We start from the raw sequence: 21,966 nt of genomic DNA on the forward strand, positions 1-21,966 counted from the left end.
TCACGGGGATCCCCCCACTTACGCCTCCCATTGCACACAGGCTCTGTGGGATTGCATACAGGCTGCTTCTGCATCTGGTCTTACAAGGTTTCTGGGACTTGAATCTGGTCTTCAAGCTTGCTCTGAGAGAGCTATATCTACTGAGCCACCTCAGCCCGAAAAGTTACACATTTTCACATCGATGAATCTTTTTTTTCAAATATTTGCCACTTTAACACAGAATGAGAACTCACAAATTGAAGGGGAGATGAGACTTTTATTAACTTCTACTTATAACCACTTATGACTCAAGCAAGCTATTAAGATGTAGGGACAGGGAACACCAAGGCACCAAGAACCTACCAGAACCCCCAAGATGCACTAGATGCCCAGCAGCCACCTTCTCTTCATGGTGAGGACATGGGATGTGGGAAAGTGGTTTGTTTCCCAAGAGCCCCACCCACCTGAGCCTCAGTGAGATGAGGTTCTGGAAGGGCTGGGATATCAGGTCAGGAGGTTAGAATTTGCTGGTGTAGAGGGTGACGATCCACTTAGGTACACGGAGGAAGCCGGGCAAGTAGGAGGCCAGCCATCTCAAGCTGGAGACTTGTGAGAGGGCATAGCCCAAAGAAAAGTAGTCTTGGACAGGGCGTCCTGGGAATAACAGAAGGGCAAGTAGACCTTTATTTCCTACTCCTGGGATACCCCAACTCAGGCTGAAAATTTGGGGGAAAGGAGCAGGGACCACAGTCATTGCTTGAAGCTGGTTCAGAGCAAGCACTTACCATCGACATCCTTAAGGCCGTAACGCCGAGCAAGGTCACAGGACGGCAGCACCTTCCCACTCAGGCTCAGGATATTGGGGTCTGTGGGCACACACATGCTTAGTGACGGAGGGGATTGGGAGTGGTGCCAAGTGACAAAGTGACTGGGAAAGGGTGTGGCTGGGGCTCGCATTGCAGCCCTGAGCACGAGTTCTCTGTGTTCACACCAAGGCTTCTGGCCACACTACCCTGCAGCAGTTTATAGCAGACCTCAAACCAGGAGACCCTCTGAGCCTCCAATAGACAGAAAAGACAGCCGTTGTCTTTTCCAGTCATCTCCCAAACAAAGTTAGGAACTGTCTGTGAGTGCCCCAAAGACGCATTGTCACCCAGTGCCATCACCTGTTGCCAAGGCCACCACACACTTGCCACTCATCTCTGTAGTTTCGGCCGATGAGAGAACTGATTTCATCTGAAAAATGGATTGAGAAGTTAAGGGTTAATTTCCAAGAGCGCTGCCTGTGCCTTCCCCATTCTCACCCATCCCACACAGACACAACTAAGCAGGACTTGCACAAAAGCATGAGAGCTCCCTTTCCCAAGTGCATAAACGGAAGGATCGGGGCATCCCAGAGCGTCTGCGCCTTCTAGGACAGACCAGGGCAAGGTCACTATGTGGCTTTGGTGTCGGACAGCCTTTCCTGTTATGACTCGTCCCATAGAACATGTTTCCCTCCTTCCTGTCATTTCTCGTTGCGAGGGGCTGAGCCTATGCCAGCACACCTAAGCAAATGCTCTAACACTGAGCTACACTTCCAGCTCTATTCAAGTTTCTCACGCTCCCTGGGTTTCCACTTCACTATCTGTAAACTGGAGTTATTAACTGCTTTACAGGACGGAAAGAAGTGCTGCGAGCTCAGCCTGTGCCTGCCCTAGGAGGCACCTCGTGTGTGGAACAACTGCTCTCGTTTTAGGAGTCTCACTATGCAAGCCTGCTGGCCCGGACCTCACGCAGGAACCCTCACCTCTGCCTCATGAGTGCTGGGATTACGGACGCACTGCTTACGCTTGTTACTGCCCGAGACTGGAGAGATGCCTTTGTTCTCTATTCCCCTCCCCTCCCCTTGCCAACCTTCTTAAACAGAGGATCTTCAGGCTGCTCCTCTTTTGCTACATACTCCTTCACCATTTCTGTTTGCACCAGGCCTGGCCACAGAGATACGTAGCTGACTCCATGACGCCGTAGCTCATGGGCACAGTCAGCAGCCAGTTTGTCGCACTGTGGAGGGAGAGGAGGCAGAAATGAGAACCCGAACACCTGCCCGTCTCGCCTTCCTCTTCTGCCCTCCCTGAGTCCATGAGGATATCCCAGCCCCCGTCCTTCTCGAGAGCCCTGATGTTTCTGCCACCATCTTTCCACATTTGATACCTACTCTGGCGGATGGAGGGAGGTCCACACAATGGAACGATCAGTGCATGGGACAGAGAGAGAGATGAAGGTCTTACGGCTCTGACAACTGTTGACACTGTAGTATACCTCCCCAACTCCTGTGCCTTAGTCCTTACCGCAGCTTTGCCCACACCATAAGGGACATTGAACATATGCTGCAGCCCCCCGGGGGAAGAGACAACCACGATAAGTCCTTTGCCAGCTGGTACCATCAGCCGTGCCCCATACACAGAGCATAAGTAGTGGCCTCTAGAAGGGATCGGGGAAGAAGAAGAAGGAAAGAGTTCTGTGAATGCTGGTTCCATTGCTTCCTAAGCCCTCAGTATCTGTGGTCAGCATAGAGGCTTCACAGCAATAGCCAAAGGCCTGGGGAATCGGGCACAGGCCATTCCAAGGGAAAAACTGATACGATTAAGGGTACTGAGACAGAGTATGCGTGACATATAATGAAGGAGCTCTTGCACCGTAAACATAAGACAGGTCAGGGGTGTAAGCCATGTATCTGGTCAGCTGGGTTCTTGGGACAAACCTATAATCTTAGCACTATGGAGGTGGAGGCAGGAGAATCAGGAATTCAGGGACATCCTTGGCTACACAGTAAGCTTGCAATCAGCCTGGGCTGGATGAGACGGTGTAACAAAACGAGCAGAATAGAAAGTTCTCGAAAGACGGGATGCAAATAGCCAAATAAATACCCAGGAAATGCTCAACAACCACAGCCACGGGAGATGTGAATTAAAACTGCTTTCAGACCTCCTCCTGGTCAGAGCGGCTTTCATCAAGAAAGCAATCCACAAGTGCTGGTGATGATGAGGGGAAAGAGGAGTCCTGTTCACTGCTGGTGAGAATGCAAGTTCGTGCCTCCACGATGGATGTCAGTAAGGGGGTTTCCTCAATGTCACCCAGTACCCTGTACTCGGGCAGGCTCTAAGTCAACAAACCACACAGACATTTGCATTCCTATGGCTGACCTATTCACAACAGTCTAGAAATGGAACCAACCTAGACGTCCGTCCACTAACGGGTGGATAAATGGAGGGGAGGAGATACAAAACTGAATCTTATATAGCTGTAAAGAAAGATGAAACAGGAGTGAGGGAATGTAACGTGAATAAATAAATTAATGGGGAAAAAAGAAAACGAAAGCATGTCATTTGCAGAGAGTGAATATGACTGAAAAACAATTATTATTGTAGTTACTATTTTTGAAACCAGAGTCTCTCTACATAGCCCTGATACTAGTGGACCAGGCTGAGCTCAAACTCGCAGAGATCTGCCCTGCCTCTGCCTCCTGAGATTAAAGTTGTGCACATCCACATCTGGCACTGGAAACCATTAAACAAAGTAAGCTGGACTCAGAAAGGCAAATTAATCTCTCATATGTGGATCCTAGGTTTCAAACTACACATGTTCACACACATATATAGGGCAGGAAGCGCTCTAGGGAAGGAGGGAAATAGAGAGGGTAACAGGAAACAAGTAACAGGAAGAGAGAGAACTAGTGAAGAGATGCAGAGGTCAGTGGGGCTGAGAATGAATGAGAACCAATTATAACAACACACGTGTGGAGGGATCAGAACTGACGTGAGCATATGCATGCTACGTTAATTAGCCCATCCTTAATCATTTGAGCTCTCCGTCTAACCATTTTTTTTTTTTTTTAAAAAAACATAGCCCATGGGTTATGTGCAACACTGAGAGAATCCTTCCTTCTGGGACTTGTACTTAGATGGGCAAAGAATGAGGCCAGAACAAGGCTGACATCTTGTTAGAAAAAGCTGAGTTAGGAGGTAGTGCCTACCTTTAATCCTAGCACTTGGGAGGCAGAGGCAGGCAGATCTCTGAGTTTGAGGTCAGCCTGGTCTACAGAGAGTTCCAGGATCAAGAAGGCTACACAGAGAAACCCTGTCTCAAAAACCAAACCAAACCAAACCAAAAAGGCAAATTGAGACAAAGCAAAAATTGTCATTTCCAGGTTGCCTGAGATGGCTCAGTAGGTAAAAGCTGTGTCCTGTGCAACCTGGAAGGCTGAGTTCAAGCCCTGAACTCACAGAAAGACGCAGAGAAAGAGAACGGACTCTCTGGAGTTGTCCTCAGATCTTTGCATGCACCATGGTGGGCACAGAAAAACATACAACCATGCACGCACAAGAAAAAAAAGGTGATATTCTTAGGTGCAAACCCACAGGCATGGAACTTGTCCAGAAGTAAGTGTGACAAACAGAAGCCAGAAGGGAAAGAGTCTTTTAGGAAGAGGCCCAGGCTGTGGGGCTACTAAACAGGAGGCGCCTAGGCTCTGACAGTGAAGCACGCACCTGAGTCCAACATTGTTTATATCATCCCAAAGGGAGGCAGGTGCTTCCCAGAATGACTTGGTGGTGGTGTTCAGGATTGCCTAGAGGACATGAGAGTGATTAACTGGGTGATTGATTGGCATGAAGGTATAAAGGGCTGGTTAGTGGGACCATGCATGGAGATAAAGACTCAAGGGTTGGGGGTTGGGTTTGGAATGGAGAGTTGGATCGAGTTAAAAGGTTACCTGTACACCAGCATAGGCATTATTGACCAGAACATCTAGCCGCCCCTGCTGTTCCCGATCTACTTGCTCAAACAGGCTTTTCACCTCACTCTCCTGGCTTGAATCACACACCACTGGTACACACCGGCCCCCGAGGGATTGTGCCTGGAGAGGAACAGTGAGTATGAGTTCACAGGAGTGTTATTTTCCTAACTCAAGTGAGTTTAAGAACTGAAGAGCTCAGGATTTAGCCAATAGCTCGGACATGACATGCAATGGCTCCCTCTGGTGTCTGAATCTCACCATAGTGGTACCTCCCAGGAAAGAGCAAGGAAAATTGGACCTTAGGTTCAACATCAGCATTAACTGAGGGCTACCATCTGCAAGGCCTTACTTAGTAATTATTCTGCAAGTCCCAGGCAAGAGATGAGGCATGGTGTCCACTCTCAGAAAGAAGTAACACTCCTCTTTGTCCTTTCCGACTCTCCTGCTGCTCACTTGGAATTCTTACTCAGTTCAGATCTTTTCCTCACTCAACCAATGCTCTGACTCGATAATAACAATAATAAAAAAATCAAAGCTATTAGGCATAAACTATTGCCACTTCCTATCCTGCCTCGACTCTGAAAGATGTGACCCACCTACCAGCCTCCAGAGGAAGAGGAGCACCTATTTTTCCAGAGGCGGGAGTCGAGCTCAGGGTCCTGCTCCTGTTCTGCTCAAACTGCAGCAATGCCTCCCACTGCTCACCTGGCCTCAAGTCCCTTTCCTTAAGACACGTCTTCACAACCTAGTCAGTGTGAACTATCTAAAGCATGCACATTTTAAAGTATCTTCTAACAGGATCACCAGACTAAGCCAACTAACGCCTAAAAGCTTTTTTGATAGGCTCTTACTACATAAGTTGAAGCAGGGCTTCAACTCTTAATCTGCCAACACAACTTCTCCAGTGCGAATCATATAGGCACGCAGGTCATACTGGCTCCTCCTGCTAACCCTGCCCCATACTGCTCCCCTCCACCCCCAGGGTCTTACCCTGTAGTCCTGGCTGGTTTGGAACTCACTACATAGACCTTAAAATCACCTCCCGAGTGCTGGGATTAAAGGTGTGCAAAACCCAACCCCTTTGCCAGGGTGAGTTTTGTTTGTTTTTGTGTATTTTGTTTGTTTTTCAGTGCTTGGGATCAAACCCAGGCCTGCACACCTACTAACCTGTGCCTCAGCCCCTCCTGGTGGCCTCTGAGAACCATTACTCCCTCTCTGGCCTCTTCACCATTGCTCTTTGCTTAGGTACCTGGAAATGGTTTTCATAACTTCCTTACCTAATTCCTATCCAAGACTTGTTCAAGATCACCTCAAGAGGGCTGGAGAGATGGCTCATTGGTTAAGAGCACTGGCTGCTCTTGCAGAGGACCCAGGTTTAATTTCCAGCAACCACACACAACTGTAACTATAGTTTTAGAGGATCTGAAATCCTCACACAGAGAGACATGCAGGCAAAACATCAATGCACACAAAATAAAAACCACTGCAAGTGGTGGTGCACACCTTTAATCCCAGAACCGAGGAGGCAGAGGCAGTCGGGATCTCTGTGAGTTTGAGGCCAGCCTGAGTCTACACAGTGAGTTCCAGGGCAGCCAGGGCCATGTAGAAAGGCAGAGAGAGGGGCTGGGGATTTAGCTCAGTGGTAGAGCGCTTACCTAGGAAGCGCAAGGCCCTGGGTTCGGTCCCCAGCTCCAAAAAAAAAAAAAGAACCAAAAAAAAAAAAAAAAAGAAAGGCAGAGAGACTCTGTATCAAAAACAAACAGATCCCCAAAACAACAACAAAACAACAACAACAAAGAAGTAAACGAATACAGTTCAACAAGTCTTGCCTAAATTAGAGGAAGCCACCAGGACAAATTTTTTTCTTTGTAAAACCTGAAACTCTCAAACAGAAAGATTTTTCTCCCCATTAAGCTCACTTGGTAGAAAAACTCAATCCTACATTATTTATTTATGGTACTCAGTAAACATTAGTAATTTGTTGGGCGGGGGTATAGTAATTAGAGTGATTAACTCAGGAGGTCACTTACCTCCTGGGCAGTAGCTCTAAGGGTGTCCAAATGGCGGCCGGTAATGTAAACTGTAGCACCTGCTTGGCAAAGCTGTAAGGCAATGCCACGGCCAATACCCCTGGAGGCCCCAGTTACCACACACACTTGGCCCTTCATAGTCATTATCATGACTCACACCAAAGGGGTATCTGTGGAGGTAAAGAGTCGCTTAGAGGGAATCTTGTAGATTGTGTGCTGAGGCAGGTCTCTGTGAGGGCTTAAACAGGCTGCTAAGCTTTGACTATTTTGAGGGGAGAGAAATTTGAGAGAAGGTTAACTGAGTCAGTCTCAGGCCAGGATGTCCCTTTAGGAGTCCCAGGGCTGGGTGGAGACTCCAGCGTTACACAGAGTACTATTACGAACCTCTGAGTGGGGATAATTCGATGGGGAATCTGGCGATGTAGTCTAACAGGGTATGTCCACGAAGAGTCCTGGGCTCTCTGGAGTTCTGGCTACCCGTGGCTATCCGTCCAGTCCCACGAAGAACCGCGAAGCCCTGAACTGTAAGTTAACAGAGCCTTACCTGCAGCAGACACAGCCTCTGGGTTTCTTTCTGCCCAGATCGCCAGTTCTATAGTTCGAGAACTTTGATTCTAGCCTCGTCGGAGTGCTTGCCTGGATGGAAGTCCGGGTGCGGGTGAGGATGAGTCGAGGCTAGCCCCGGAGTTGCAGGCTCAGACCCGGGGGTGGAACCCGCAAATGGGGAAGGGCGACCTGTAGCCACGCCCATCATGCCCTACCACCCCGTCGCAAACTCATGACGTCTCCGTGCGTCAGGAGCGCGCCGGCGGTTGTGGGAGCTGCAACCGGGAAGCGTGAACTTCTGGTCCCAAAGCACGCATGGGGTTGGGACCGCGTTCCGCTCACAAAGCGCGGCGCCAGTTCTCAGGTGCGGGCCGGCGGGGACGCGCGGCCCGGGGTTCTGGGCGTCCCCCTCCCGGCCGCGATGGTTGTCCCCAGCTGCCGGCGGCCGCGCGTGCGGAGCAGGCCCCCGAGGCTCTCCCGCACCTGAGCCCGGAGGCGCTCGGATATTTCCGACGGGCGCTGTCAGCGCTGAAAGTGGCTCCGGACGCCGCCGAAGAACGAGGTAGGAGCAGCTACACCGTGGATTAAGTGTAAAACTCACACATGGAACTTTCAGAGGGATTCCCAGGGAGTTCTTGGGTAAGTGATGGGTGAGTCTTATCCTCCTTTCAGTCTAACGGTTTATTTATGATCTCGTTTTTTTTCAGAGTTGATGGCGCGCAATATTTTAAAGGAAGTGGAGGCTCAGGCTCTAGCCTTAGCCACGAACAGGACTGGTAGTGAAATGCTGCAGGAGCTTTTGGGGTTCAGTCCTTTGAAACCCTTGTGTCGAGTGTGGATCGCTCTGCGCCCCAACTTGCGCTTCGTGGCCTGTCATCGGTGTGGGGTCCACGTATTACAAAGTGCTTTGCTGCAGCTACCTCGATTGCTGAGGAGTCCTGCCGAGGCAGATGAGGAGGAAGAGGGGGAGGATGGTCCCTCGCAGACTCTGGAGGAGCTAGTCCTGGGACTAGCCGCTGAAGTGTGTGATGATTTTCTTTTCTTCTGTGGAGACACACACGGCAGCTTCGTAGTCAGAACTTTGCTGCAAGTGTTGGGAGGTACTCTTCTGGAGTCTGAGAGAGTCAAGCCCCGTGGTTCCCAGTCGTCTGGTAAGTATTGTAAGACAGGGAAGTGGGCCCTGGTTAGCAGGACCGTTTAGGAAGTTCAGAAGCCAGTAAACAGAAGAGTTAATCTTCATGGTGGAGCTTGACCATGAAGAATTAGCAGAACCTTGCTTGGGACAGAACCTGGAAGGTCAAAGAATAGCTTACCTAATGAGGACGGATGTACTTACATTCAGGGAACAGCTATTCCCATAGACACAGGAGGAGCAATGAATTTCACAGTATTGTTTCCACAACTCACAGTGATAAATTCATTTTTAACTTTAAAGTATGTCTGGGCATGTGTACACACTCGAATGTATGTGCCTTCTGCAGTGTTTGTGTGGAGGGGAGAAGACAACTGGTGGGAGTCAGTTCTCTCCTTCCACGATGTGGGTTCTGTGTATTGAACTCAGGTTGTCAGACTTAATAGCAGTCACCCCTATGATAACCTTCCTGGCCCTGATATTTTCTTTTGAGATAGTCTCCCATATAGCCCAGGTGGCATTCGACTTGTCATGTAGCACAGGCTGGCCTTGATGCTCCTGCCCGCTCCTACCTTTAAGTGCTGGGATTGCGGGCTTGTGCAGCCATGCCTAAGCTGGCCTTGTACGCAGAGCTCCTCCTGCCTCTGCCTCTGCCTCTGCCTCTGCCTCTGCCTCTGCCTCTGCCTCTGCCTCTGCCTCTGCCTCTGCCTCTGCCTCTGCCTCTGCCTCTGCGCCTCTCTGCCTCTCTGCCTCTCTCTGCCTCTCTGCCTCTCTGCCTCTCTGCCTCTCTGCCTCTCTGCCTCTCTGCCTCTCTGCCTCTCTGCCTCTCTGCCTCTCTGCCTCTCTGCCTCTCTCTGCCTCTCTCTGCCTCTCTGCCTCTCTGCCTCTCTGCCTCTCTCTGCCTCTCTCTGCCTCTCTCTGCCTCTCTCTGCCTCTCTCTGCCTCTCTCTGCCTCTCTCCTCTGCCTCTCTCTGCCTCTCTCTGCCTCTCTCTGCCTCTCTCTGCCTCTCTCTGCCTCTCTCTGCCTCTCTCTGCCTCTCTCTGCCTCTCTCTGCCTCTCTCTGCCTCTCTCTGCCTCTCTCTGCCTCTCTCTGCCTCTCTCTGCCTCTCTCTGCCTCTCTCTGCCTCTCTCTGCCTCTCTCTGCCTCTCTCTGCCTCTCTCTGCCTCTCTCTGCCTCTCTCTGCCTCTCTCTGCCTCTCTCTGCCTCTCTCTGCCTCTCTCTGCCTCTCTCTGCCTCTCTGCCTCTCTCTGCCTCTCTGCCTCTCTGCCTCTCTGCCTCTCTGCCTCTCTGCCTCTCTGCCTCTCTGCCTTCTGCCTCTCTGCCTCTCTGCCTCTCTGCCTCTCTGCCTCTCTGCCTCTCTGCCTCTCTGCCTCTCTGCCTCTCTCTGCCTCTCTCTGCCTCTCTCTGCCTCTCTCTGCCTCTCTCTGCCTCTCTCTGCCTCTCTGCCTCTCTGCCTCTCTCTGCCTCTCTGCCTCTCTGCCTCTCTGCCTCTCTGCCTCTCTGCCTCTCTGCCTCTCTGCCTCTCTGCCTCTCTGCCTCTCTGCCTCTCTGCCTCTCTGCCTCTCTGCCTCTCTGCCTCTCTGCCTCTCTGCCTCTCTGCCTCTGCCTCTCTGCCTCTGCCTCTCTGCCTCTGCCTCTGCCTCTGCCTCTGCCTCTGCCTCTGCCTCTGCCTCTGCCTCTGCCTCTGCCTCCCAAGTGCTGGGATTAAAAGAGCACACTGCCACTGCCTGGCTGCTCGGTGTTTTGGACAAGGTCTTACTGAGTAGCACACATTGGTCTGCACTTACTGTGTGAGCTCATGCTGGTGTCAAATTTATTGACTTTCTGCCTCAGCCTCTCTAATTCTGAAATTAGGCGTATGTGTCTTTACACCTGGCTAGGAAGTTGGTTTTTCCCCCTGATGTGACTTGTGTGTGAATGTTGGAGCCAAGCAAAAGTCCAGAAAAAGATACCCTTTCCACACGCTGCCTCTTTTTCTGATATTTTCTTTCCTTTTACATTTTATTCTCTATTTAAAAAAAAACAACTAACTACCGATGGCAGCAGATGCAGAGACCCACTGCCAAAGACTTGGCAAAACCAGGAGAACCCCGCAGAACAGGGGGAAGAAGGGTTGAGGGCACCGCAAAAACATGACCCACAGAATCAACGGAGCATGCTCATCGGGGTTCACAGAGACTGAAGCAGTAATCACCAACCCTGTATGGGTCTGAGCCAGGCCCTCTGCGTATCCATTATGGTTGTGAGGCTTGGAGTTCTTGTGGGACTCCTAACAGTGGGAGTGGGGAGTATCTCTAACTCTTGCCTTCTCTCAGAACCCTGTTACTCCTACTGGGTCACCTCATCCAACCTTGATATGAGGATCTGTGCCTAGTCTCACTGTCATTTGTTATGCCATATTTGATTGATATCCCTGGGAGGCCTGCTTGTTTTGTTTTCTTGTTCTCAGGGAAACAGGAGTGAATCTGGGGGAGAGGGGAGGTGGGGAGGTGGGAACTGGGTAGGAGTAGAGATAAAGGGAATGGTTAGGATGTAATGCGTATAAGAAAAATAAAAATTAAAATAAAAATGCTAATTGAGACCACTAACTTTGTTTCATGTTATAGTCCTAGGATGCAACCTACATTTAAAAATACTGGAGAGTGAGGTTAGAGAGTATAAGCGAAGTCTGGTTTTGGTATACTAGGTTTTGGTAAATCCTGGCTGAGAAATAGGAACTCTGAACCATAGGGAAGGGAGTTAAAGATCCTTAGGAAAAAATGATAGACTATTTTACTCCTCTAAAGAGGCATCTGTCCTGCCTCTAAGCTGAGCCCATATTCTTCTGAGGAGCTCTCCTTCCTGCTTGGCTCTCTATAATCTCACTGTTGTTCACATTCTTGTTCTTTAGAAACACAGAGGACCTCAGCTCGGGAATGTAAACCAACTGATTTTGAGGTTCCTAAAACCTTCTTGAATCGCCTTCAGGATCTGAGCGCCTGCTTTCTGAAGGACATTGCTGGTAAAAAGATGTATTAATTACTTCACATGTTTTGGAGGCAAATATTGGACCAAAGTGACACAAAGGAAGAAGAAATTAGACTTAAGCTGGAGGGAACAGTCTGTGGTATCAGGGAGATCACCATGGCAGAAGCTACACTGTATCAAGTCAGGAAGCAGAGGGGTTAATGCTGTGCTCATGGGATGGTGCCGCCCACATTTGGGTGGGTCTGCCCACCTGCTTTGACCTACTCTAGAAACTTACAGAAATGCCCAGTAGTTAGTTTCCATAGTGATGGTAAATCCCATCAAGAGGACAGTCAAGAGTCACCATCACAGAAGGGAAGTAGGGAAAGGGTCTAGCATCCCCTCTGGGGATTTCCACCAAGCAGGACCCTTCTATCAGGTCACTCCTCTCTTAACCCCTGTCTGGCTTAGTGCTATAAGACAGTCTCTGTTGTTGTTTTTGTATGTCTAGTCTTCCTTGTTGGCTGGGCTTTGAGGTTGTACAGGTAATCTGGATTTGGGACAAAGCATCAGATTATTTCTACTTTTTCCTACAGTATTTATCACTGACAAGATCTCCAGCTTTTGTCTTCAAGTCGCCTTACAAGTCCTCCATCACAAATTACCTCAACACTGTGCCCACCTCTGTGATGCAGTCATTGATTACCTGAGTTCTCGGAATTCCTCAGCAGGTGGCAGGTGTGATCATTTCTGCAGGGGTTACTGCAGCTGGGGGTGTTGTCTGAGACAGATGAGATAGTGGGTGAAGTTACACTCATTGATTTTCTCCCCAAAAATATGTATTGCCGGGTGGTGGCACCAATCTTTAACTCTAGCACTTGGGAGGTACAGTCTCATTGTGTAGCCCTGGCCGGTCTCAAACTCAAAGATCCTCCTGCCTCTGCCTCCTGGGTGCTGGGAGTAAAGCGAGCCATGCCTGACTTAGTTTTATTTTTATTTTTTATTTATTTATTTATTTATTTATTTTTTTTTGGTTCTTTTTTTTGGAGCTGGGGACCGAACCCAGGGCCTTGCGCTTCCTAGGTAAGCGCTCTACCACTGAGCTAAATCCCCAGCCCCCTGACTTAGTTTTATTTAAGACTTACTTTATCTTATGTTTATGAAGTTGTGCTTACATGTATGGTATACACCACGTGTGTGCAGTGTCTACAGAGGCTAGAAGGGGGTGTCAGAGCCCCTGGAACTGGAGTTGCAGATTGTTGTCAGCTGCCTTGTGGGTGCTGGGAACTGAACTTCTTGGGCCTCTGCGAGAGCAGTAAGTACATGCTCTTAACCACTGGGCCATCTCTTGAGCCCCAGTCCCATCCTTCATCTATGTGAGACAGGGTCTCACTGTGCAGCACTGTCTGGCCTAGAATTCACTATAGAGACCAACCTGGCTTTGAAATCAGTGACTTCTGCCTCTTAAAATGCTGGGCTTAGAAGTGTGCACCAGCTCTTTATTTTTACTTGTCTGGTCTTTCGCCTGTGTCCATGTATGTGCACCATGTTTATGGAGGAGGGCGGAGGAGGGCGGAGGGGGCCTGTGAAGACAGGTTCTCTGCAGGGACAGTAAGGACTATTAACCACAGTGCCGGGTCTCCAGCCTTGGTCTCACTCTTCTTACCCATAGCCCTCTACTCCTGTTTCTTCGGGATCAGACGAGCTCCAGACTCTTGGAGCAGGTGCTGTTGGTATTAGAGCCAGAGAGGCTCCAGCGCCTCTTTAAGAATCACTTCCAGGGTCAACTGTACTCCTTGGCCGAGCATCCCATTGCTAACTTCCCTTTGCAGCGCTTACTGGATGCAGTCACTTCCCCTGAGCTGGTAAGGTGGAAACGGGGCCTGGGTCTCTTTCTACTATTCTTAATCATTGGGCCCTATTTATTTATTTATTTATTTTTGTTATTCTCATTTTTGCTTTATTATTATTATTATTTGTTTTTTCAAGACAGTTTCTCTGTAGCCCTAAAACTTGCTCTGTAAACCAGGCTGGCCTTGAACTCAATAAGATCCACCTATGTCTGCATCCTGACTGCTGGGATTAAAGGTGTGCACACCAGTGCCCTACTTTTGGGTCTTGTTTTATTGTGTGCTTGTCTCTGTACATTTCTGACAGTTTACTGTCTAGTACCCAAGAGGCTTTTCCTGTGGTCCTTGGGGCGACATGTGGAGTAGAAGGGCAGGCTTAGTTCTAGACCCGCCTTGCCCTTGGCTCTCCCTGTCTTCTACAGAAAGAACTTTTAGACTCTTCTCTGGTAGGGCAGGCAGAATCTCTATGGCCGTCCTCTTCTTGGTTTTATACAGCACAGTGAACAATATGGTGTCAACAGTGTTCTTTATGTCTTACCTACATTTTTTGTTTTAGTAGGAAGTTTTTTCTGATTAACTTTATAGGAAACCACTAATTGATTGTCAACAATTCTTCAATCTGTGTCTCCTCTCAGCTGTCCCTTGTGTTTGAGGAGCTGAGCCCTGCCTTAGAGGCAGTGCTGGCCCGGGGCCACCCAGGGGTAGTTGTCGCTCTGGTGGAAGCCTGCCGCAGGGTTGGGGCTCACCAAGCCCAGGTCCTGCAGCTGTTATTTGAGGTGAGTGGTGTTACCCCGCAGCCCATCCATGCCCTTCTGACCTGACCTGACTCTGCTAGTTCGGATCGGTTAATCTGGATGTGGGAGGGTCATGTTGCGGGAGTTCTAGATATGGAGATAGATGAGTCTAAGAACAGCCCTGAAGTGAAATTTATCCTCTAGAACTTCGAGAACTTGAGGGATAAATGAATCCCATCCCTGTTATGAGTGCAGAGGCTGGGAGGGCGAACAAGGCAGGCGAGACTCTATAGTCATGGGCATCCTTTCCTGTCGAGTCAGATCTCATTTTTCTTGAACATTTATTTCTCTGTCTAGAAAATCATGGTGTTAGAGATGGGATCCATCCCAAGAGTCATGATGCTTTGTCTTCCTGTAGGCATTCCACTGTGCAGAGCCCCCATCCCGGCAAGTGGCCTGCGTGCCTCTCTTTGCTTCCTTGTTGGCTTACGAGGTATACTATGAACTAATGGAGGAGGAGGGGGCAGTGCCCGCAGAGCATCAGGTAAGATAGGGCATTTTGGGGGCCAGGCTTCTTAGGGCTGGGGAAGCCCCTTGGGTTAAGATGAGACTTCTAACTCCTTTGAAAAGGGTATAGTACCCTAGGGATGAGGTCACCCACCTGGCTTAGTGACTTCCTCCTAAGCCCCTATCCTATATTCCCAGGTAGAAATGGCCTCAGCCAGACCTCTGAGGGAAGTGACAGTACTTGGGTCTCTACTGCTCCAGCATTTGCTGTATTTTTCCAACCCTGGACTTGTACTTCGAAGTCTGAGTGCCTTGACTGGACCACAACTTCTGACTCTGGCCCAAAGTCCTGCTGGCTCTCATGTATTTGATGCCATCCTGACTAGCCCCTCTGTGACACACAAGCAGCGACGTCGTGTGCTGAAGACCCTAAAGGTTAGACTTCTGCTCCAGTCCCCTCCATCACTGCTTTGGAGAAAATGAGCTTCCAGTCTCAGGATTAGACCTGAGAGCTGGAGGCAGGATACACAGTTCCTGTGTTGTTTAAACTGTGCCTTTCAGGTCTTCTGAAATTATTTCTACATTCCCAGAGGGACTTTACCTTACTTGTCTCATTTCAGGGACAGTATGTGGCTCTTGCCTGTAGTCGCCATGGCAGCCGTGTATTTGATGCCATCTGGAGTGGAGCAGCTTTGGGGGCTCGGAAGGAGATTGCTGCTGAACTGGGTGAGTACCACTGTCTTTGGGTGGTTTCCAAGCTCCTGTGCCCGGTAGCTGATTGGTTCAGCAGGTTTCAAAAGTGTAGTCTGGTTCTGAGTTCTCAGAGGCCTCCTTCTCCACTCTGCAGAGTTGTTGTATAGTCCCTTACTCCTCCTCTACCTGATTTTCATGCTTTAGTGGGTGAGATGTTCGTTAGTCCTGTTTTGGGCCAGCATTGAGAGAAAATGAGGGCCCTTTACCTCAAGCAGAGTGTGTCTTTGAGCTTGGGTGTTGCTAAATAGGAGTGGTTCTCTTTGCAGGAGAGCAGAACCAGGAGTTGATTCAAGATCCTTTTGGCCACCACGTGGCTCGAAATGTGGCCCTGACTACCTTCTTGAAGCGGCGACAGGCTTGGGAACAGCAGCAAAATTCTGTGGCCAAGCGGAGGCGGGCGTTGAACTCTATACTTGGAGACTGAGGCCTCGAAACTGGGAATAGGTGTTGATGGGGAGGGTGAACGGACATGCTTATCATTCCTGGTTTAAATGGGAGCCAAATGTCTTACACAAAACTGTAAACCCACTACCATTCCAGAGGGTAAAGCAAGAATATCCAGAATTCAAGGCCAGCCTTGGACTGTGGCAGCCAGATCCTGTTAATCCCTGTGTCCGTCTGTCATTCTCTCCCCTCCCCCATGACATACTGTTAAATACTTTTGTATTTTTCTTGGAAATATTTTTATTTTTTAGGGGAAAGATATCCTGAGGTAAAGCTAGGGCCAGTTGTCATTGGTATGCAGGGATAGGAGTCAGTGAGAACCTAGATGAAGCAGCAGGTATGGTGAGATCAGGATGCCAGGGGACAAGGGTGTGGTTCTGTAGGGTGAGTGGAAGGCAGGGAGGTAGGGAAGATGGGTATCGTTCTTCAGGAAAATGTACAGGCTGGAGCACCAGGGCAGTGGGCTGATCTGTTGGAGTCAGCTTAGTTACCTAGGGTACACCGCAGACCCAGACCTGAAGATGCCCTTTAATGCCCCTCACGTGGCACATGGAACCAGTCTTTCTTTTTTTTTTTTTTTTTTCCTTCGGAGCTGGGGACTGAACCTAGGGCCTTGCGCTTCCTAGGCAAGCGCTCTACCACTGAGCTAAATCCCCAACCCCGGAACCAGTCTTTCAACACAGGCTCAAAGCACAATTTCATTATGAATGGAGGTGACTCTGCCGGTGCCACTGCCATCGCTCAGCCCCCTCCACCACATGGCGCAGAGTAGATGAGATTCCCAGCAGCATATGGCCCAGGCCTTGCAGCAGTGAGGAAGTCCAACGAAGGAGCTCCCTGAAGGGCAGAGAGGAGAATAGATAGTTAAGGAAGCTGAGGGGAGGCCGAGGGTTGGACGCTTTGGGTGGGGGCTCATAAGGGGGAGTCGTGGGATACGTGGGTCTGAGAGGTTGAGCTGGACTTGAGGGATAATCCAACTCTAGGGTTGTGTAACATGTTGGTCTCTGACCTGAGTACTTTTTTAGGGCCAACTCCTTGAAAATCGCAGCTCATGGAGTAGAGCCCGTAGAATGTAGCTTTCACGTTGAGGCTGCCGAAGAGGTCTCGAGGATTTTGCTTATACACATCAAAGGTGATGCGGGCGATGTCCTTGCTATGTTTTGGCTTCTCCCGTCCTAGGCCGTATGACAACATCCCACTCTGTGGGACAATTCCATCATTGGAGTGGACCTGCTCTCGTACCCTGACATCTACCAATAATCCTGTCACTTGTGGATCTGACTTCCCAATATCATCTAATAGTTGATGACCTTCACAACTCCCAGTGCCTCTGCCCCCAAGGTCAGTGACAGGCTAGGGAAGAAGCCTGGGAGGACCAGGAAGGAGTGGAGACCTAAGCAGCCCCACTGTGGGCCTCTCACCTTTGGGCTCCAGCTCTGTCCCTGCTCTAGAGCCATCAAGCATGTGTCATCCTCTAGCAGCTCGAAGAAGTCTTCAGTCTCCACCGCAGTCCCATCCTCCTCCAGGACCAGCGTTAGCACTCCGCTTAGCAGCAAGGTCTCCACTACCTGTTCAGTGACAAGTGGTGGGGAGGGCAGGCCTTAGTCCATGCCCCATCAGCCTCACACACTGGGCGGCAGGTCAGCTCTACTTCCTGGTGTTTTGCCATTTTCCGTGTGTGTGGTTGTTGTTTTTTTTGAGACAGGGTGTTGGTGTAGTGCAGCCTGATCCCAGACTTAGCGATTCTGTATTAGTTTCCAGGGTCCTGGGATTGTAGACATGAGCACTTCATCTCATCCTTCCTAAAAGTGGCAGGTTTTTGTGTAGCCCTGGCTGTCCTGGAACTTACTCTGTAGACCAGGTCAACCTCGAAATCGAGATCACTGGTCTCTGCCTCCTGTGTACTGGGATCAAAGGTGTGTGTGACCACCACCACCTGGCAGAAGTGGCAGTTGTCAAGGAGTAGACCTTTCTTTCCTTTTGCTCCTGTTTACCAACTTTTGCTCCTCTCTGAGCCACTCCTACTGGACCTGAATGACAACTCAGTCATAGCTGGGTAGGACACCTACAGTCCTGGCTGCTCAGGAGGCCGAGGCAGGGGGATCACTGGAATCCAGAAGTTTAAAACCAGACTTCAACAGTTTTGGACCCTGACTCCAAATCTACACAGATAAAACCTGTTTAATCTTATCTACAGTGTCCTCCTATGCCTTCCTGTTCTCTACAACTGTTTTCAAGGTGACCAGGCAGGGCTCCATGGCTCCTGTAAGGTATCTGTGGTGCGCTGGCTCTACTTCAGTTTAAGGATAGCGTCTAAAGCCTCCGCCCAGCCTAGGAGTCAGATGACCCTTGACCTCTGCCCTGTAGAGGGGCTGGACGTGAGGTGACCAAGGAAAGCTACAGTCTCCTCTTAGGGGTGCCTTCTGATAGATAGAACTGCTCTTGTGTCTAAACAGCCTTGAAGCTGCACTTAAGTTGTTCCAATGCACCAGAAACTGAGGCACCAAGGTTTTGACCAGCATGTAAACATCATCAAAGGGTCTGGATCTTAAGCAGGTGTGACCCCATATCACTTTCCTTTTGAGTTGACACAGCTTCCTTTAAAATGTTATTAAACTGTGGGTGTGAGGAATGTGTATGTGAGTGCACAGAGAAGAGAGCGTTGGATTCTCTGGAGCTGGAGTTCCGTGGTTGTGAGGTGCTGGGGTCTCAACCTGGTCCTCAGTAAGAGCAGTGCATCCTTTTTTTTTTTTTTTTTTTTTTTCTTTTTTTCTTTTTTTTCTTTTTTTTTTTTTTTTTCCAGGAGCTGGGGACCGAACCCAGGGCATTGCACTTGCTAGGCAAGCGCTCTGCAGTGCATGCTCTTAACCGCTGAGCTATCTCTCCAGTCCCACCCCTCTTTGTGGGGACCACATGAGAAAATACTCCAAAAGGAAGGTCCAGTCCACTGTAATTTGGGAAAGAAAGTCACCTAACCTCAAGAATATATATATTCGGGGGCTGGAGAGATGGCTCAGTGGTTAAGAGCACTGACTGCTCTTCCAGAGGTCCTGAGTTCAAATCCCAGCAACCACATGGTGGCTCACAACCATCTGTAATGGGATCTGATGCCCTCTTCTGGTGTGTCTGAAGACAGCTACAGTGTACTTATATACATTAAATAAATCTTAAAAAAAAAGAATATATATATTCCACCTAGCACAATGTAACTCAGGCTGCTTCCCAACTTAGGGCAGCCCACCCCAGCCCCCGGAGGACTCTGCTTAGCTTTACTAACTGGATTGTTAGCTAAACAGCAGACAGCAGAGATTGTCTGCTGACTGACTTCACTAAGAAGAGCTGAGCTGCAGCACCTCTCCAGTGTCTGTCAGATATTCATAAGGACTTTCCATTTATTCAGTAATCATAAAAGACTACTAGTCCCTTGTGTAGACAAACGGAAGGCTGGAGGTATGCTTTAGAAGTAAATTGTTTGCCTGGTATGCTCAGAGACCTGGGTTTGATGCCCAACATTGAAAACATTTTTTTTAGGTTGTGTGCCATGCATCTTTAATTTCAGTATTTGGAAGCCTGAAGCAAGAGGATTCTGAGTTCAAGGTCAGCCTGAGCTAAAAAGTGAGAGCCTGTTTCAAGAACAAAACAGGTTTTGACAGGTTGAATGATTTCCCAATGTTTGACAGCTAGAAAGTAGCAAAAGCAAGATTTGAAGTCGGCTTTTTCATAGAAATCAAGGGCTGGAGATTTAAATCAGTGGCAGAGCCCTTGCCTAGGGTTTTGATTCCATACAAATGACCATAATGATTCCCGAACCCATCTCTCCAGCCAAAGAAAGCCTACTACTCAGAGACTAAACAGTTTACTCAAACGCAGCATGGCTTACTGGTACTGGCTTACTGTTTCGTAGACCCCTGAAAGGGTGGCAATCATGTAGCCTATACACTTCCTGTGCCCCAATCCCACTATCGTGAGTCCCATGGCCTCCTTGTTCCAGGAACCCAGAAGCTTGACTCCTTACCTTATCTAGCAGTTCCTGGCGGGTGGCGGCTGTTAGTCCTTTCCGGACTGTCCGCTTATGATCACAGACACGGAAGGGTCGCTGAGGTGGAGGAGCCGAGTTCCAGACCCTACGGCTAAGCTCGGAGCTCATAGTAGACACTGACCTGAAAGTTAGGAACAAAACACCAGAAGGAGTAAGGAGGGGTTGGCAAACCTAGTGATGATGGGGGGTAGGATGGCTGGAGTAGGATTACAGATCCAAAGGAGAAACTTAGAGGGAGAGCAAAATAGTAGTTTAAGAGTCAGAGAAATCTAGGGACAGGGAAATGAGTCTTCCAGGGGCTGTTTCTTCTTGTCTGCCCATATCCCTAGGGTTGAAGTATAGAGGGCAGGGTTAGAAGTCACCTTAGCAGGCCATTGGAGCTCAAGGCTGAAAGGTATTCCATGGCTGGGTGAGAGACGGCGAGTCGCCCCCCTATTGCTTCGGGGCTGGGCACTTCTGTTGTGTGGAGGCTGAAGTCTTGTGTTTTTGTATAGAGCTGAGATCTTAGCTCTGGTAAAGTGAGAGATGAGTCAAGCATGGACTCTGCCCCCCTTGCCTGGCCAGTAAGGGCAAAGTCTAAGCGGAGGGAAGGAGGAGGAGCCTACATGGAGTGATAGAAGTAGCCAAAGTCACAGCCATTTGTGTGTCTCTAAGAGGTGTGAAGGATGAAGTTAGATATTTGATCCCCCGCCTCTCATCCAAACACAGTTTTACTTCATAGTCCAGATTGGCCACCTTGAACTGATCTGCCTATTAAAACAGTGTTAGAACAAGTTTCTGGCCCACATTCCCAGGGGTGGGGCATTCCTTTTGAGCCCTGCTGACTGCTGCCACCTACTGGAAAGTTATAAACTGCAGTCTTTGGAAAAGCCTGGGCTAAATGTGAGGAAGAGACCTGGAGACAATGAAAGGTGGGACATTGTGTCTGAGGAGAGGAAAGGCTGGATTCTGATCTACAGAACCAGCACCACTTGGATCGTTTCTGGAACCCTGGCCTTCCTGCTTGCCCACTCTTTGGTTGGAGAAGGATTGACTAAACATTTTTTTTTCTGGCTTTATTCTCTAGAAATGCCTGCTTCTGTGTCTATGAGCCAGCACTGCTCTCATCTTTTTAGTTTGCTAATTAATAATGTATCTCCAGCTATGATCCCTGTTATACTAATCAGAGGAGCGTTAGGACTTTAGCTGTGTGTGGGCGGGGCGTGGTGCGGGACAGCACACATGCATATAGGAGCCAGTGGACTTAGATATTGTTCCTCAGGTAACACAACTTTTTCTTTTCTTCTTCTTCTTCTTCTTCTTCTTCTTCTTCTTCTTCTTCTTCTTCTTCTTCTTCTTCTTCTTCTTCTTCTTCTTCTCCTCCTCCTCCTCCTCCTCCTCCTCCTCCTCCTCCTCCTCCTCCTCTCTCTCTCTCTCTCCCTCCCTCCCTCCCTCCCTCCCTCCCTCCCTCCCCCTCTCTTTCTTCCTTATTTCTTAGACAAGGTCTCCCACAGGCCTGGAGATCACTTGTTTCCATCTGCTAGCACTAGGATAACAAAACGTGCACCCCTTTAACACGGTTTCTAGGTGTGGAACTCAGGTCCTCATCCTGTGCAGCAAGGACTTTGCTGACTGAGCCTCTCCCCAGCCTAAGAATTTTTGTTGCGATGCTCAAGGTTTTATTTCTGATGTCAATTGTAGCCACAGTGGACAATTGCACAGAAACTGAGGTTTACTGTTAATAAACCCCTTAAATGGGCACAGTCCCTGTTTTCCTGACTGGGAGCCCCCCAGACTCTCACAGTTCCCTAGCTTCCTGAGTCCTGAGAAACACACAGTACCTGGACAGCTTCGTGACCTAGCCAGCTTCATTTCTCATGCCAGCTGGAGCCCCAGCCAGGGCCACTCAGGCACCAATCAGGGCAAATTACAGGGGCATAATGCCTCTGGGGAAACCCTCCAGCAGTGGGCTTGCCCTAGAATTATTTTGCCTTAGGTATTCTGTATACCTCAGGCCCTGATGGCTAGTGATGGGGTGCAATGCATTGAATTGATCTTCTTTTCCTGATGTGGGGTGTCTGCGTGTCAGACAGTATTAGAATCCATGGAGCTAGAATTCCAAATAGCTGTGAGCTGCCTACCACGAGTGCTGGAAAACTAACCCAGGTCCTCTGGCAGAGCAGCAAGTGCTGTTAACCACTGAGCCATCTCTCCAGCCCCTCCCCTTCCTGATCTTAATATGCTCCGC

General features: G+C 49.3%; 3 protein-coding genes across 11 annotated transcripts; 1 reads left to right on the top strand and 2 right to left on the bottom strand.

The window, feature by feature from the left end:
• Nucleotides 1–236: 236 nt before the first annotated feature.
• Dhrs1 (dehydrogenase/reductase 1) lies at nucleotides 237–7,522 on the bottom strand. Of its 8 annotated transcripts, none has more exons than XR_015637918.1 (10): nucleotides 7,423–7,489; nucleotides 7,171–7,308; nucleotides 6,787–6,956; nucleotides 4,733–4,876; nucleotides 4,509–4,588; nucleotides 2,177–2,442; nucleotides 1,876–2,022; nucleotides 1,146–1,215; nucleotides 765–845; nucleotides 237–633 (listed from the first exon to the last, which is right to left on the bottom strand). XR_015637918.1 is itself a non-coding variant. In XM_087585246.1 (10 exons), exons 3-10 carry the CDS (start codon nucleotides 6,934–6,936, stop codon nucleotides 497–499), a joined length of 942 nt encoding a protein of 313 aa, XP_087441372.1. In that variant the 5' UTR covers nucleotides 6,937–6,956; nucleotides 7,171–7,308; nucleotides 7,423–7,489; the 3' UTR covers nucleotides 237–496. The 8 variants fall into 8 exon arrangements, 5 of the variants coding, with proteins under 5 accessions (XP_087441372.1, XP_087441373.1, NP_001007622.1 ...); XR_015637917.1 differs by having other exon boundaries at nucleotides 7,171–7,330; XM_087585246.1 differs by having other exon boundaries at nucleotides 2,310–2,442.
• A 53-nt stretch (nucleotides 7,523–7,575) lies between these two features.
• On the top strand, nucleotides 7,576–15,935 carry Nop9 (NOP9 nucleolar protein). 2 transcript variants are annotated; one of them, XR_015637919.1, is made up of 10 exons: nucleotides 7,576–7,894; nucleotides 8,040–8,483; nucleotides 11,357–11,467; nucleotides 12,009–12,150; nucleotides 13,085–13,277; nucleotides 13,898–14,038; nucleotides 14,415–14,540; nucleotides 14,706–14,938; nucleotides 15,124–15,229; nucleotides 15,523–15,935. XR_015637919.1 is itself a non-coding variant. In NM_001106040.1 (10 exons), exons 1-10 carry the CDS (start codon nucleotides 7,648–7,650, stop codon nucleotides 15,678–15,680), a joined length of 1,905 nt encoding a protein of 634 aa, NP_001099510.1. In that variant the 5' UTR covers nucleotides 7,577–7,647; the 3' UTR covers nucleotides 15,681–15,935. The 2 variants fall into 2 exon arrangements, 1 of the variants encoding a protein (NP_001099510.1); NM_001106040.1 differs by having other exon boundaries at nucleotides 7,577–7,894; nucleotides 14,702–14,938.
• Cideb (cell death-inducing DFFA-like effector b) lies at nucleotides 15,923–20,195 on the bottom strand. Its single transcript, NM_001399449.1, has 5 exons — nucleotides 20,102–20,195; nucleotides 19,716–19,860; nucleotides 17,122–17,268; nucleotides 16,710–16,900; nucleotides 15,923–16,537 (listed from the first exon to the last, which is right to left on the bottom strand). The coding sequence occupies exons 1-5, from the start codon at nucleotides 20,140–20,142 to the stop codon at nucleotides 16,402–16,404; spliced, it is 660 nt and encodes a 219-aa protein (NP_001386378.1). The 5' UTR covers nucleotides 20,143–20,195; the 3' UTR covers nucleotides 15,923–16,401.
• Between the last annotated feature and the right edge of the window lie 1,771 nt (nucleotides 20,196–21,966).

The sequence above is a fragment of the Rattus norvegicus genome, chromosome 15 (assembly GCF_021556685.1).
Source record: "Rattus norvegicus strain SHRSP/BbbUtx chromosome 15, alternate assembly SHRSP_T2T, whole genome shotgun sequence".
Taxonomy (NCBI): domain Eukaryota; kingdom Metazoa; phylum Chordata; class Mammalia; order Rodentia; family Muridae; genus Rattus; species Rattus norvegicus.

What these genes read in the sequence shown, in the direction of transcription:
- Nop9 (NM_001106040.1), top strand. Translation starts at nt 7,648, where the DNA reads ATGGGGTTGGGACCGCGTTCCGCTCACAAAGCGCGGCGCCAGTTCTCA. An exon ending in CAGTCACTTCCCCTGAGCTG is followed by an intron (nt 13,278 to 13,897) that starts GTAAGGTGGAAA and finishes GTCTCCTCTCAG; the next exon opens with CTGTCCCTTGTGTTTGAGGA. An exon ending in GTGTGCTGAAGACCCTAAAG is followed by an intron (nt 14,939 to 15,123) that starts GTTAGACTTCTG and finishes GTCTCATTTCAG; the next exon opens with GGACAGTATGTGGCTCTTGC.
- Cideb (NM_001399449.1), bottom strand. Translation starts at nt 20,142, where the DNA reads ATGGAATACCTTTCAGCCTTGAGCTCCAATGGCCTGCTAAG. An exon ending in AGCTCCAATGGCCTGCTAAG is followed by an intron (nt 19,861 to 20,101) that starts GTGACTTCTAAC and finishes CCTAACTTTCAG; the next exon opens with GTCAGTGTCTACTATGAGCT. An exon ending in GCCAGGAACTGCTAGATAAG is followed by an intron (nt 17,269 to 19,715) that starts GTAAGGAGTCAA and finishes GTCACTGAACAG; the next exon opens with GTAGTGGAGACCTTGCTGCT.
- Dhrs1 (NM_001007621.1), bottom strand. Translation starts at nt 6,936, where the DNA reads ATGATAATGACTATGAAGGGCCAAGTGTGTGTGGTAACTGGGGCCTCC. An exon ending in ATGGTGTGGGCAAAGCTGCG is followed by an intron (nt 2,023 to 2,309) that starts GTAAGGACTAAG and finishes CTCCCTCCACAG; the next exon opens with TGCGACAAACTGGCTGCTGA. An exon ending in AAGATCCTCTGTTTAAGAAG is followed by an intron (nt 1,216 to 1,875) that starts GTTGGCAAGGGG and finishes TCCATTTTTCAG; the next exon opens with ATGAAATCAGTTCTCTCATC.